This window comes from Astatotilapia calliptera, chromosome 23, assembly GCF_964374335.1.
Source record: "Astatotilapia calliptera chromosome 23, fAstCal68.1, whole genome shotgun sequence".
Classification (NCBI taxonomy): Eukaryota; Metazoa; Chordata; class Actinopteri; order Cichliformes; family Cichlidae; genus Astatotilapia; species Astatotilapia calliptera.
Genome location: NC_137443.1, coordinates 11441930 through 11458400, shown reverse-complemented (window position 1 = coordinate 11458400; position 16471 = coordinate 11441930). Strand labels below are relative to the sequence as shown.

The 16471-nt window shown below is 37.9% G+C and overlaps 2 protein-coding genes across 2 annotated transcripts; one reads left to right on the top strand and one right to left on the bottom strand.

Moving 5' to 3' along the window:
* Positions 1-8782: 8782 nt before the first annotated feature.
* On the bottom strand, positions 8783-11235 carry LOC113016336 (granzyme K-like). The gene is made up of 5 exons (XM_026159100.2): positions 11094-11235; positions 10818-10959; positions 10064-10202; positions 9540-9809; positions 8783-9427 (listed from the first exon to the last, which is right to left on the bottom strand). Exons 1-5 carry the CDS (start codon positions 11155-11157, stop codon positions 9278-9280), a joined length of 765 nt encoding a protein of 254 aa, XP_026014885.1. The 5' UTR covers positions 11158-11235; the 3' UTR covers positions 8783-9277.
* Positions 11236-14699: 3464 nt separating this feature from the next.
* Positions 14700-16081, top strand: LOC113016757 (mast cell protease 1A-like). Its single transcript, XM_080297821.1, has 5 exons — positions 14700-14825; positions 14914-15064; positions 15156-15288; positions 15447-15707; positions 15814-16081. The coding sequence occupies exons 1-5, from the start codon at positions 14768-14770 to the stop codon at positions 15973-15975; spliced, it is 765 nt and encodes a 254-aa protein (XP_080153947.1). The 5' UTR covers positions 14700-14767; the 3' UTR covers positions 15976-16081.
* Positions 16082-16471: the final 390 nt, after the last annotated feature.

Sequence of the window (16471 nt, the reverse complement as noted above, 5' to 3'; positions counted from 1 at the left end):
CTTGTGAGGCGCATACTCTGCATTAGTTTGTACTTATTTGTGTTCTGATATGCCTCAGATGATAATAAGTAGCAGCACATCAGCACTTTTTGTCTGGCCCACCAATGTGTAAATATGAACGTTGTAACTTGAGCTTTTCTCTAATTACATTTGCACTTGGAACACCGCTCTATATGACCCAAGTGCAGAACTGAAGCTACATTTGTGTTAAGTAGTCAGATATAAAAATCACTTTTCACTGCTCCACACTGAAAATAATTTGAGTTATATATTTCTCCTTTTTTCACTTTTTAAAACTTTCAAATTACATGCATATTTATTATTTTTGTTTTATTGTTGATACCACGTCATATAATCTACTGATGATCTTGGATTTTAACGTATTCAGCTATCCTACACGAGCAGGTTTTAACATAAAGAAGTTTGAGCTGTGAAGAAGAAATGCAGATAGAGAAAGCAAGAGCAAGAGATGCAGCATGGCTGATGCAAAGTGCTGTACATGTTCCAGTGTACAGCACTTTGTGTCAGCTGTGGTTGTTTTAAAGCGCTTTATAAAGAAAATGACGATGATGATGACGGCCCGTCGTGGTAGATTTAAACCCAAGCTTCTGGAGCTGTCAGGGTTCCTGGCCCAGCATTTTCAGTTTACACTCTCTCACAGTTTAGTTTTCCACGTGTTTCCGGTTTGTTCAGTTCTACTTCCTGTGTTATTAGTCAGATTTAGTTCAGCTGTGTACTTACCTGTTTCTAATCATCATCATCCTATGTATTTAAGTCCTTAGATTCCTCCAGTTTGTTGTCTTGTCATCCTCAATCCCACATGTGATTCCAGTTCAGCCATTCATTAGTCTCATGTTCTGTTCATCCTGTCATCACAATAAACACCATCCAAGTGCTTCACCAGCCTGCGGGTCCTGCGTTTGGGTCCTCTCTTCTCCACATCCACACACCAACGTGACACCTGCTGAACTCAGTGAGCTACGCTACCTCATGTCTTCTACTTTGTGTGCTATTTGCATTTACACTTAGCTAAATAACAGTAGTTTAGGCCATTTAAAACAACAAAGTGTTATTTCTGGTGCTGGTACACAGTACTTACTATTTACTTAAAACACCTAGTCAAGAAACTCTATGTACATGAATTTAAATGATTCATGTGTCTGGAGAGATTTAATTGTTTTGTTTTTGTTTGTTTGTCTTTTGTTCATTTGAGCTGTGTCTGTCTACAAATCTCTAAGGAAGTCCAGGCAAACAAAATCATACAAATGCTTCGCATTTTCTGAAAAAAAAATTTAAATTAAGTGTCATGGGGCTTATTGGCTGAAGACTAGAATTGATGACAGAAGTGTTGACCAACTGATGGCGGCTGAAATGTCTGTAAGAAGAAATTGCCTGGTCTCCTATTATAAGTATTATTTGTACTTTTGGATAAACAAATAAAGGAAACCTTTAAATATACATATTTTTAGTTATCAGTTAACTTGTTTGTACTTGAAAGATTGCACTAAGATAGTAACACCTTTTTTCTTTTCACAAAATAAATTATTGGCCTACAGCCTTCGAGTGCTCCTAATTTTTTGCTGCCTGGTTCCATACAAGACTTACAATTTGATTTTTGTCTGATGACCTTTGAAAGCACCTTGAGGCAACTGTTGTTGTGATTTGGTGCTGTATAAATAAAATTGAATTAAATTGAATTGAAATAACAATAATAAATAATAATAATAATGACCTATGTTCATATCCATCATGGGATGATTCTTTTCCTGGATTACAACAAGAGACCTGTACAGTAAGAAGACTCAATAAGCAGCTCTCCTCAGACCGATGCACACCTGGCTCCCTCTGATGGTCAAAGAACAAAACAAATACTTCTGTGACAAGGCATAAAAAAAGAAAAATGCACGATAGTCTAAATGACTGAAAGCAGCAAAAACTCAAAAATCTAACAGATACAAAATTATGAATACTGGAAAAAATGAAAAAATGGAAACATATGAAGCTCATGTGTAAGTATTTGTACTTTGTTACTTCCCACCTCTGTTGTCAGCACATAGAAAGTAGCGTAGGGAGCGGCAGAGAGAGGGCGACACAGTCTTTAATCTTTAAATAAAGATTTAAAATATCATCTCATATTTGACCTCTGACCTCTCTTTCAAGGTAAATAGACATTTAAATGTTGAAGTGATAATAATGCTGTACAGAGCCATTTAAAACTATGGGAATTCTAAATGTCACATTATAGTTTACATCCAAATGTCACATTTGACCTCTGACCTCACTTTTACTTTTCATATTTGCCTTTCTTTCAAGTCGACCCTAAAATGTGTTAGATAGTTAAAGGAAATAGTTTTCTAAAGATCAGTACCTGTTATCCATTATCCGCTCCTACATAATGTCTGTGTAATCACATTGAACATCTGTCATGCTACATGACACATCAATAAATAACAATAATAATACAATAATCAGTAATAATACTAACATCACCTCTACTGTTGTACTACTATGAATAGTAACAATAATACTGATAACATATGTTTCAAGAAGGCTGCTAAAAGATTTGTGAAAAAGAATGACTCTGGTAAATGGACTGGTTCTTATATGGTGCTTTACACAGTTAGCCTCACCCATTCACAAATATTTAATATGCTTTTTCTATGTAAGTGTCTATCCAACATTTACAACAATCATACTCTATGTTCTTCGTCGGAGAGCAACTTGGAGTTAGTATCTTGCCCAACGATATTTGGCATGTGGACTGGAGCACCCAGGGATTGAACCACCAACCTTCGCAGATGACTTGCTCTAACCCCTGAGCTTCAGCCACCAAGGAGGTGTCATTATTGGGCAGGTCAACAGTGCTTTTGTTCTTTATTACACCTCAGCTGCAAAAGACTGGTCATACACAGACAGAGAGCTGGAAGAAATGTGTATGGAGGTGTGGACCCACTCCTGAGATTCTGATATTTTAGCTCCAGTTTCATCTTTTATATGTTTTTTTAAATGGTGTGAAATTATCGAGACTATTCAGAACCCCTTTAGACCCCCACTGTATATTCATAGAAATATATAATATGTGCATAGAAAAATGTGCCCTGGATTAAGCCACAGTGATAGGAAACATCAGTGATAATTGTAACTACACCAGCTGTTTTATAATTGCTTTGTTTGAGAACCAATTTGGACTGAATTACTGATGTTCACTTACTGTAACTGAACTGCTATTTGCCTATCGAGGTTTTGCATCTGATGTCATGCACACAACACTCGGCTGCCTGCTATTGGACATGATAACCATTAGCATTCACGTCCAATAACTAGTTATCACTTCCTTCTTGTTAGTTATCTTCTGCTGTGTTGGCTGCAGCAATCATCAAGGACAGAAAGTGAATCCTTTTTTTTTTAATTGCTTTTCTGCTGATGTAGATAAACAAAGATGAACAACACCAGCATTAGATAAGTAATTATCAGTTATTTGAATTTTGAAAATCATCAAAATCAATTTCAAACAATTTTTGAACATTTACATTTTTTACATTTTAATTTTCTCTCTCTAATTTTTTCTTTCTCATCTTCTTCATCCGCCTCCTCAACCACTACTCTCCTCCTCATCACCATCTCACTCCTAAACCAAAGTTAGGGTTCTGACATGAGAAAACCAAGAGGAAGAGGTTTATTTAATTTTGATTAGTTATCAGACATATGCCCCCCCCCCCCCCCCCCCCCCTTTCCAAAAGGCTAACAAGAAATAGCTAAACATAAGCACAATGTTGTAAGTGAACATTATGCTGGCTAACATTTTAGGATGTCAAGGAGGTCTTACTGTTTGGCTTAGATGTCCTGTGTGGATAAAAAAAAATGCCATGCTGATGGAGTTATCGAACAGCTTAATGACTGAAACAGGAGATACAGCACCTTGTAATGGCTGTAAAAAAGAGACGCTATGAAACATCACCTCTGGTTTTCTTGGCAGAGTAATTAGGCCCCATCTACACAGCAACAGACTGCATTTCATTAATTTAGACATTGAAAAAACTGCAAAAATGTATTTTCTTTTAAATAATAAAGTTTCACAACTGTGAGTTCAGAGAAGTGCACTGAAGTTTGATGCTTATCTGGAAATTGTGGTTTCTGCCGTTCATCTAGTTTGCTGTAGAAAGATAGTGACAAATGACCATGTCGAGCAGTTCCAAGAAACAGTATCATGGACTTCAATTTTAGATGAACAAATTTAACAAAAACACTCTTTATGTGTTTACAAATGTGAGACAAGATGGTGTCTCACCATCCATCCATTCGCTTCCGCTTATCCTTTTCAGGGTCGCGGGGGGCGCTGGAGCCTATCCCAGCTGTCATAGGGCAAGAGGCAGGGTACACCCTGGACAGGTCGCCAGTCTGTCGCAGGGCTAACACACAAGGACAGACAACCATTCACACTCACACCTAGTGGCAATTTGGATTATCCAATTAACCTATCCCCACAAGCTGCATGTCTTTGGACGGTGGGAGGAAGCCGGAGTACCCGGAGAGAACCCACGCAAACACGGGGAGAACATGCAAACTCCACACAGAAAGACGCCGGCCTGATGGTGGAATTGAACTCAGGACCTTCTTGCTGTGCGGCAACAGTGCTAACCACCGTGCCACCGTGCTGCCTCACCATCCAAATGAAAATGGTCCACAAATAATTAAAAAGGGAGAGAAGTCAACAACTTTTGTTTTTATACAGTACACTAGAGCTACAAGAGTTTTGCTTATTATTGCACATTTAAACTTTTCTAAATCAAGTCATTTATTTACAAAAGTTTAAATGTGCAAATGTGCTGGAAATGAGTGAGAACTCAAATGACACCAAGTGTTAATTGGATTAAAAACTGTGTTTTTGTCATTAGCTTAGCAGTTTATTTAAAATAAATAAATAAATGTATTTAATTAATTCATTATGTCAGTCCTGGTCCATAAATAATGAATGGAAATAAAATTATTTAATATATCTAAACTAACCTCTGACTTATTAAAGCAGGAATTACATGTGCCAATTAAAGATTCATTTTCTATTTTCTCAAGATTCAGTCACCAATTTTCATATCGGCCATCAACCACCGCCTGCAAAGTAAAGACCAGGTGATGGCCAGTGGTACACCAAGAGCAAGCAAGACATCGACTCGTCACTGATCCACCTCACCACGATCTACAGTGAAGATATCAGGATGTAATTCAAGTGTGGCCAAATGATAGCAATGAGAGGGGAGGTGATCCAGACTGTAGGAGTGGAGCTACCAGAATGCAGATCAGCAGATATACAGGACAGGTGCAAGTACCTTGTTACATCCTGTGAGGCTGTGGGAGTGTGTGGGCGTGGTGTTGTCTTCTCCCTCTCCTCCTCCTTCTTTCTTGCCCCTCCCCTTGTCTCTCTCTGCCCCTGCCTTCTCCTTTAGGACACACCTGCTGCTCATCTGCCCTCGTTTACCACCAATTACCCTCAGAGGTGATATAAGCTGGAGAAGAGCAGTGTGGATGTGGGAGAGGCTTCTGGTGGAGTTCTTCTGTGATGGGCAGTGTGTGATACTGGTCTAGGTATGGAAAAGGCCTGCTGTGTGTGACCAGCTCCACCGTGCGTGGCTCTTTGTGAGTAGTTCTTAACTGAGCGGTGGTTTCCCTTAAGTGACGGCGGCCTCCATTAGTTTGTTTGGCCTGCCTGGGTATTGGCAGCGTTGCTGTCTTTTTCTGTTGAAGCCTTATAGTTGTTTTCTTTGTTGAAGTGGTCACTATCTCTTTGGGTTGACCTGTCTGATTTATCATTAAAGCAGCGGTGAGTTAATTGATTATAATAAAGATTTCTTTTGTGTTAAATGGGGGAACCATGACAAAGATGCTCGAAGGTCCATCACAGCCAAACACAGTAGGTAAGGCAAGTGCTTTGATGCCAGTTAAACAGTAGAAGTAAGATCCAAGCCACTAATGCATGCATCACCACAGCTGTCATATACCCAACTGGAATAATAATCCACAGTAGGAGATAGATGATCATGATGTCACGACATGAAAACCATGATCCAAAGTCCAGCACCTACAAGTCTATTAACAAAGGAAAGAGACGTGGCGAGGATAAGAGAGTTTCAAAGCCCAGTCTAAGATGCAAATGCATCAGGAAGACATGCACCTGAGATGAGCTGCTCCAAGAATTCCTCAGGTAGTTAAAGAGGAAAAGGAACTGTCATGGACAATAAAGCCTCTACATGTGGAGTCTACCACAGCCGAGAGATTCCAAGTTACACACTGTACAAATTTGCGCCAAAGACAATAATCAACATACAGTAGCAGGATGTCAGAGCAACCTGGGACAGCGTCCCTGATAAGGATGGATGAATGGATATGTAATAATTATTTACAATCATAAAGTAAATAATTGATCTTCAGTAATAAATAACTGATTAGTAAATAATGTATTACTTCTGTACTTGCTAAATCCTCAATATTAGCAGCGACTTAAAGCCTAAAAAATGTAAAAGCTCTACATGATCACATTTTATTCATGTACCTACAGACACAAGTGAGAACAGTGTTTATTCATTGCTTTAATATTTAAATAGAAACTGCAATACATTTTCAATGAATTGATTTGGTCAAGCTGCTGTCACAGTGTGGTGCTGTGGACTCAAAGCAGGACTCAAGCACGAGGGAATAAATTCAAAAAGGCAGCTTTTACTACTAGGAATACTCTTACACTAATACAGAAAATAAAACCAAAAACAAGAAACTAGGGACTCAAACCAAAAAACTAAGAAACTAGGGAACTAAACTGGGAACAGAAGTAGGAAATACAGGGAGCACTGAGGAAATACACAGAACATTGGGGTGGAGATGGTACAATGCAGATATTTCAAAACAACTTTACTGGATCAACACGATTCTCAGGAAAAAAGACTTGTTAAATCTTACTTAAAGATTTGCTTTGACACCCTGGGATTGTACTTGTGCTGTTAAATCGCTGTCAATACATTTTTTTTTTTTAAATATTGCTTTCTTTGGTAAAACACAAGTGCAGTTCTATAATGACTGAAATATACTTACGACTGAAGGGACAATGTTTTTACACACATAATCAGAACCTAGCAAAAACCTTTTAACTATTCCATCTATTAGCATCGTACTCCACCATTATGCTATCAAACTGAGAATATAAAGTCAATATTAAGCAATGTGTTAATTATTGGACCAGTGGGGCAATAAATAAATATCAGACAAAGTTTTACAATTAACAGCTATTCAGTTTCCATCTTGTCTACAGTTTCATGAGCCTTATTAATATGGATGACATTTCATTTTTAATCAGGTTTAATCAATAAACTTCTGAGGATGGTGAAATGGGGTAACTGTCTAAATACAGCTAAGTTTCATAACCGTGAGTCTGAGGAAGTGCTCTGAAGTTTAAATCTTATCTGGAAATTGTGGTTTCTGTGGTTCATTCAATTTGCTACAGGATCTGAAGATAGTGACAACTGGCCAAATCAAACAGTTCCTAAGAACAGTATCATGGACTTGCATCTGACTTCTTCAATTGTAGATAATTAAATAATCAAAAGCTCTAATTTCTGAAATGTATTTATTAAGTGTGAGACAAGAAAAATGGTTAAAATAAAGAAATGAAGGAGAGAAGGAAACATATTTAGTGCACGTGCTGTTGCACCAGATCTAAAAATCAATATTTTTTTTACATTACTTACTGATAAAAAAGCGTAAACCAGCCAGATCCAATCTACCAACTTCTCACCAACAAGTGAGAAGTCAAATGAGCATTTATTAGATAAAAAAACTGGATGATTGGTTGGATGCTGCTAATAGACTTAAATTAGTTTATGTATTATTTTATGACAACGCACAGACGTCCAAGCTCCAAACAAAGTAATCACTTGACTGATTCTTGAATGTATATCGGGAGCAGCTATTATCACGACCTTGGTGTTATTGGAGTTTAAAACAAAGCAGTTATTGGAGAGCCAGCCACAAATCTCGAATAAACAATCAACTAAGGTGTATCCAGCTGACAAGGCTTAAAAGACATAAGCAGCAGAATATCATTGGCATGGAAATAAGAAACAAAAGAATGGAATAATGCTGAAGGTAGCATGTAAAAAACAAAAACAATAGACCAAGGACTGAACTTTGTGGAACCCCACAGGTTAGAGAAGCAGTGCTAGAGAACTTGTTTACCCTAACAGAAAATCTTCTTTCAGAAAAATAGGAGGAAAACCAGGCTAGTGCTTAACCAGTGATGCCAGACAAAACCTTGAGGCTATAAAGCAAAATATTTTGGTGTAACGGTATTAATGGTAACATTATATCATTGATGCACCTGTTAATTCTGTGAAATGTTAAATCAAATTAATTATGTGGGGTTTTTTTATGATCGCAATTTAAAAAAACACACAATCACACAATGTATTACCTATGAGACAGTGTGATAAAAAAAACACTGCTATATTTTATTTGAAAATGTAAGAGAAGCAAAATGATTTTTACCTCATCAAATATGTAAATAAATAAGCCACAAAGGGCTCGTTTGACAAAGAACAAATCAAGAATGTGGCCTTACTGCCTTTTTAGGCTTAAAAGACATTTAATTTGGTTAAAAATGAAGGACTGATTACCAATTTTTGATCAAGATTTCTTAAATTAAGATTAAGATTTAGTGATGTGAGAATTAGAAGTTACTGTAAAAACATGACACTTTGAGAGAATTACAGTACAAAAAATAAGACACAGACAGAAGGAAAGATATCTTTACTTCAGCTTTATTAGAAAGTAGGAAAAGCAGAAAGTAAAAGTAAAGTAAAATATTGTTTTGTATCAATTTTGTTTTTTGTTTTGTCTTTTGGCAGGGAGGGGATGTGTCAAGTACAAATACTGAACAAAACTAAACAAGAAAACATATTTAAAAATTTATCTTTGTGAAAAAATCTGTTCAAAATCCTCATATTCATTTACTGGACATAGTGAATGTGTCTGGGGGACAGACTGGACAGTCTCACTGTTGTTTTACTTTTGTGTGTGCATAAACGGACTAACCACAGGCTGCTATGTGCACAGTCTGTAACGATTAGAGCAAGCCAGCAGTGACAAAGATTCCATAAAATATAACATAATCAATGAGATAATAAAATGATGCTGGTCAAGTGAAAGGTATGAAGTGATAGCTCAGCCGATTAAACATCATAAAAGCATAAAACATTGTCATCTAGCCTAGTTTATGTGGACTGATGCCTGATGACTTTTAAGACTTCATAGTTTCTTTGATCCACTTGAGTTGCCTCTTTGAGAGAAACGAGTAGACTCCAGGCTTGTAAATGTCCCCACAACCGGCTCCAAAAGAAGTAACTCCAACCAGCTGAAAGCCGCACAGCAGTGGGCCTCCGGAATCCCCCTGCAGCAAGTACATATGCACTGTAGACCTTTTTTCTCACTTACAGGTGTCAAAACGTCAAAATGGTGCTGAGCTCAATGATTACATGCTCATATACATTCTTCATACTTACTTGACAGGTATCCGCTGCTTTTTTGCCCTTTGAACCAGCACATACCATGTCACTGGTGATTAAAGGTGCGTAGTTGTAATATTCACAAGAGTTACACTTATGTCTGCCAATCACAGTCACGCGGACAGACTTGAGAACATCCGAGGTGCGGTTCTCTTCAGTTATTCCCCATCCAGCAACCAGACACGTGGTGCCATCTGCAGGGTCTTTGACAATTTTGCCCAACTGGAGCCATTTTACTGACTTGGTTGTATTTACTGGTTCCTTAAGCTGAGAAAGAGTTGAAAAGAAATGTTACATTTTGACAGTGACTATCTATATGCTACAGACTTGCCACTGTGATAAAGTCTGGGTCACTACTTAATAATTCATATATTTTGTTTGGAAAATGGGAAATAGTTGGAGCGAATTATTGAAACATGTATAAACATACCCAGAAATGCACTTTATCAGGTAGAAACAAACTTATTTTCATTGTTGTATATTTGCTTGACCGGCTACTGGACACTGAATTTTCAGCTTACCTTGAGCAGCATGAGGTCATTGCCCACAATATGATTGAAATAGTTAGGATGAGCAAAACGTTTCTCAACCTCTCGGACCTGCCTCCACTCTTTTTCCTCTTTGGCGATGGAGTGCGCTCCCAGGATCGCCTTGCTCATTCTGCAAAAGAAAAACTCAGTGTAGTGATGACACTTCACTTACATCAAAAGGTCAGGAGTGTATTTTTCTCTACTTGAAGGAGGGCAGGATGTAATCGGTTCTTTGTGTTTGTTTGTCTGTTTGCTAGTTTTCAAGCGTTGTGTGATGTCAGACACAAATAACAACTAAAGCTGATTTCATGTTGGTGAAAATCAGGTCAAAGCCACATCAAACTTGAAATTGCCCACAATTGTTTATGGATCATCTTCAAACATCTTAGGGGACATGAGTACCTAGTTTGGCTATGCATTTGACCTTGACCTTCACTGTTAGCACCCAAGGTCAAAGCATGGAGAGAGAGCTGTACAACACACTTACTATTTTTTCACTACAAGATCCTTTGACATCACAATGAGTAAAGACAACTGTAGTATGTCATTTTCAAGGTGAAAGGTTTAAAAGTTGTGTTCTTATAAAAGCATGAAACATTTTAGTGCAGCCCCTGCCTGTCAGGAGGAGTTACGCTCTGGGTAAGAAAAAATATCAGTTAGCATTACACTTCACATCTTCTGTTAAAAATAAATACTGCAATATTTTGATTTGGAAATTTAGGAAAAGTGAACCTCGGGTTCTTACCCAGTGCAGTGAGCAGCTGTCAGGACCCATTGTGGGTGGATTAATGTCCCCCCACACATAGATTTCTTACTTGTCAAATAAGCCATGAAGGGCAGTGAGTGTGGCTTAACTTCCTTCCCTCCAATAATCTCAGAACCATGACCTAAAACAAACAAAAAAATCCAGTCACATAAGAAAATCAGCAGATTTTTAAGTCAAGAACAGATGAGTGAGCACACATCCTACACCAACTGAGAGATATCAGTAATGTAAATTAAAGTACAAAACATCATTCACCTGACTGGATGATGGAAAGAAGCATGAACAAGATGAAAACACTGAAATTCCTCCGGCAGAACATGTTGTCTCAACTCTCGCTGAGCGAATGTTGAATTCACTGAAGTCCACTGTTATGCACAGCTTTATACGCTGAGCAGACACACACACACACACACACACACACACACACACACACACACACACACACACACACACACACACACACACACACACACACACACACACACACAGCCAGTAGTGTTCTTAATGTGTTATAACAATCATCAGTAGTTTTGAAACTAAAAAATATAATTTGCCAATTTGCTCACATGTTAATCATATGTGCTTTTTAATAATCATCATTAATTTTGTAGTTTTACCAGTATTACTGTGAACTGGGTTGAAGCCACACAGTGCCCACAAAATATATCAGAGATCACCACCTAGTGGTTTAATGTGAATATTGAGTGTCAGTGACACAATGAGGTTAGGATCATAAAAGCAAAGATATTTGATTGATTATTAGCTCTAAAATATCTGTGACGGCTGTGTCTGATTTACAGTGATTTTGAGAGGTTGAGATTTTGAGACTTAAAAGATTTTGAGACATTAATAACCTGTTGGATTCACTGAAAAGGCTGAAGAGTCGGTGACTGAAAGCTGAGAGCAGAAGTATTTATAAGAGTTTTACTTTCAGGTGGAGAATATTTAAATGACTCAGGCAAATGTGAATTGAAAAGTCTATGACACAAAGTTTCTTGCAAGTTGCACAAAATTTAACATGGAAAAAAAATCCTGTATTCAGCCTGCGATGGCTGTAATAGCTGCTAATAGAAGAGTTTATTTTTCGGAGGCGAGATGTTATCAGAACGAGAGAGAACTCTCTGTATTGAAACTCTTCACTCAGTCTTCATGCCGAGTGTGTCGGTGAGCCCACTCTTTGCTCCTCACTAACACAGTTTTCATGAAACAGAGCAGAAATAAACCGAGCTCAGCTTCTTTTTCTCAGCAGTGCGCACACAGCGAGCAGCTTCTCTCTGCTGAATCTGTAATTAATACTGTTACTGTGTTAGATTAATGCCTGAATGTTGGCACACGCATGTGGCACGGTAACATTATATCAAAATATACTGATTTTCCTTCAGCCTCCTCTCACTTATCAGAACTGCCTATTTTCAGAGATTACCACTGGACTGAAACCCGAGTTTACACTGGATTATTTTGGTAAGAAGCACTGCAAACTGCAGCACTTTATTCCTACCTCTGTGCTTACGTTGAGTGTTTGGAACGAGCAAAAGCATCTGGTCTGCTGACCTGAGAGAATGAGGCAGGACATAAGGGTGTAGCAGCTCAGACAGATAACATGAGGCACAGCCATTAATAGGAGATAGGAGGCGATTTTGGAACACGGCCATTGTCTCAGTCTCCTTTGTCACGATCTTCCTCTGTCACAGGGGAGCTGTGTGGTTTCCAGAAAAATCCTTAAGTCTTTATGTGTTCCTTTCTATATGTCGACAATACACACCACACTTTTACTTTTAAGCACTTTTAATTTTAAAAGGCTTCTTTTTCAGTTTTCCACCAATAAATCTTGAAGTTGACCTTGAAGACGGTCAACGGTGGATGTGAGCCAGATTTTAATGCTTTGTTAAGATGACCCCGCTCTACACCCCTACAACATTTTAACAGAATTCATTCGACACTTTTTGAGCTATATGTTTGCAGAGAGTATGGCATTGCATACGCTACCACAATTTCTTGGTAAAACTATACGTGGCAAAAAAGCCCATGAGAATTCAGTGCAGCACATGGCCTCTGTGCAGAACACCAGAGGTGATGTATATCAATGATTTCTAATCACCAAATACTCTGTGGTCTATGATGCATGTCGTATAGCCTCATTAGTAATCAGACATCTTCTGTGGTGATGCACACCACCTCTCAGTGATTAATTCTTCAGTTAATGAGAAAAACCACTTTGCTCTCAGTAAACATAAAGTTCCATGTGAGTTTATCATTCTTAACATGTTTGCTGTGTGCTCACCACTACTGTTAGCATCAGTAGGTCCTAAAGATAAAATGGCCATTCGTTGTGTTTAAACCCTCCTAACGACGCTCCTTTCCCTCATCGTTTATCTTCTATCTGTATCGTATCATGCTTGTTGGTGTCCATCTTTGTTTTGGTATTGCATGGACAACAACATGGTAGCGACTACCCAGAATGTATTGCTATTAAAGAATTCCGTTTCATATCATTTGTGTCTTCATACACTTCCTGATTCATTATATTCACCATCCTCCAGCCATTCTCCTCCCTCTCTCTCGTTTTCTCACATCCATCAGCTCCTCACAGTGCTCCTCCCATCTTCTCCACACACTCTCTTCACTTGTTGGAACATTTCAGTTTCGATCCTGAATCTTCCTGCACATCCTTTCCAGTCTCCAATTTCCAGCTTCAAACTCATGATTCTTTCCAAAACTCTCTTTACTGCCAAAGCACTATTTACATATTATTCATTCAAGAGACCAAGCTCCATACAGGAGGGCACTACCACTTTTCCGTAGGAGAACCTCGCTCCATAAACAGTTCACACAGTGGAAGAAATGGTCCCAAGGAGGCGCTAAATGAAAAGGCATCTCCTTCCTGTTTTTACATTGCTGGTGGACAGATTATGAGCCAAGTACCATAATGTTATTAGTCTTGGTTCAAGTATGAAATCAGTAACTCAGTGGGATATTGTTGTTTTGAGCTTTAACAGTGGTGTAAAAATGTTTCAACAACCCAGCTTTATGAAGGTTTAGACATGCCTGCTTGTGTACAAAAGTTGTGGTGTGAGAGACTGTGAGAAACTTGCAACCATTAAACAGCCCGTGTGTTTCAGGATGATGAGGTAGTGTAATACTGATGAACAAGATAATGTAAAGATAATACAAGTGCCCAAAAAAACAGGATGTGGTTAGAAATCAAAATGTGATCATCAGACTTGACAGAGCAACTGCTGTATAAAAGGTCAATTTCACACTTGTGCCAACACAACTTCACCTTTTTGCTGGCATCATGCTCAGTCTGCAAAAAATCCTGCTCCTCCATGTTCTTTTTTTTTTTGTTATTCTCTTTTTATTAAACAACCTATATAAACACAAATAATCCAAAATAAACATATAATCAAGAACAGACGTAAATAAAAAATAAATAAATAAAAATAAGAAAAACAGATGGGTGTACCCTCTAGTGTGTATGTACTCGCACACACATATTCACTCACACACCCATATTCTTAAGCATACATACACATACCTACTTACATATGTGTTCACTTGTAGTCTCATACATACTAACATATACATATAAACACATAACGATTCAGAAATGTGGCATATATAGTTACAGAGATTCAAACAAGATCGGGTCTCCTTAACCGGATGTAGTGTTTCCATTTACCCCAAATTTCACTAAATATATCAAACTGGAGACTGTGAGAAACTTGCAACCATTAAACAGCCCGTGTGTTTCAGGATGATGAGGTAGTGTAATACTGATGAACAAGATAATGTAAAGATAATACAAGTGCCCAAAAAAACAGGATGTGGTTAGAAGTCAAATTGTGATCATCAGATTTGACAGAGGAACTGCTGTATAAAAGGTCAATTTCACACTTGTGCCAACACAACTTCACCTTTTTGCTGGCATCATGCTCAGTCTGCAAAAAATCCTGCTCCTCCATGTTCTGGCATGTCTCGGACGACTCGGTAAGATCTGCAAAACTTTCTTATTGTCCTCTGATCGTTCAATGGAACGTTAACTTCATTTTGGTTTCCTTTACTCTGCTTTTTTCAGCACATGGAAGTGACATCATACATGGTACAAAAGCCCCAGAGAACTCCATGCACTACATGGCCTCTGTGCAGAACAACATGGGTCAACATGTTTGTGGAGGATTTCTCATCACTGAAGACTTTGTAGTCTCGGCTGCACACTGTAATGACTCGTGAGTAATCAAACATCTTCTGCTTCTGCTTCTCTGACTCATGTCATTAAAACACATTGTATTGATTACCTCTCATTGATCACTCTTTCAGGAGCCTCACATACGTCGTTCTCGGGAAACACAATCTCAAGAATGGCAATCATCAAAAAATAAAGATTGAAAACAAAATCATCCATGAAAATTACCAACAGGTTGGACTGGGTAATGACATCATGCTGATTAAAGTAAGTACATGCTCATGTTCACAACAGTTTACATGTTGTGTAATTTCCCCTTGTGGGACAATTAAAGGATTATTCTATGTGGTTTTATTATTCAGATTATATCTAAAAAACTATCGTAAGAACATAGATATATTTTTTACTTCATGTTGTGTCTCCAGCTGTCTGAGAAAGTTAAACTGGGCCACGGAGTAGAAATAATTCAGCTTCCACCTGCTGAAATAAACCTAAAAGAAAACCAAGTGTGTCAGGTGGCTGGATGGGGAAAAACTAAAACTCATGGTAAACCTGTTGATGAGCTGAGGGTGGTGAACGTGTCTGTCATTGACAAACAAGTCTGTAAAGAACAATGGCTTGATCTTCCTCTTCCTGCCAATGTAATCTGTGCCGGTGGATACAATACAACCAAAGGATTCTGTCAGGTATGTTTTCTGTCCTTTCAGTTTAAACAGGTTTCATGTTTACATATCTTAAAAACATAAACACAATGAACATAAACTGATAAATTAAAATTCTTCCTCCTCACAGGGAGATTCTGGTGGTCCTCTGGTGTGTCATGGGTTTGCTGTTGGTGTTGTTTCTTTCAACTATTATAAGAACTGCACGTACCCCAATAAACCCAACATCTATACGGACATCTCAAAATACCGTAAATGGATCGACGAGGTTCTGCGGAAAAAAATTGAGTAAAGTAATTTAAGTAAAAAAAATTTCTTTTCACTATTGAAATGTGAGAATTTCTGATTCTTTCATCAGTTTAACCAAAAACAAAAATACAAACGTATCCCACACTCAATCTGTCATTTCTTTCTGTAACAGCCAAAAGGCTGAATTTTTAATATTATTTCTGCCTTTGTAGTGGACCACGCTTCAGTTTGCCTGTGATGAAAGACATATTTGCATCCTTGTATGTTTTTTTGCTTCTCAAAATTTTAATTCAGTTTTTTCCAATTAAACTGAAGTTCAATATCAAAAGAAGTAATCAAATTCAGACTTGAACAGCTCTTCTGGTACAGCTTTATCATTTTACCTTTTTTTTTTTAAATTGGTAAATTATATTCATAATATAATTTTAAGTCTGCAGGTGTTACCATGGATACAGGTCAATGACTGTAGAGCCACATTCTTCTAGCAGAAAATGAGAAAATATGTTTCATAACATTTCATTTTTTATATTCCTTGTACA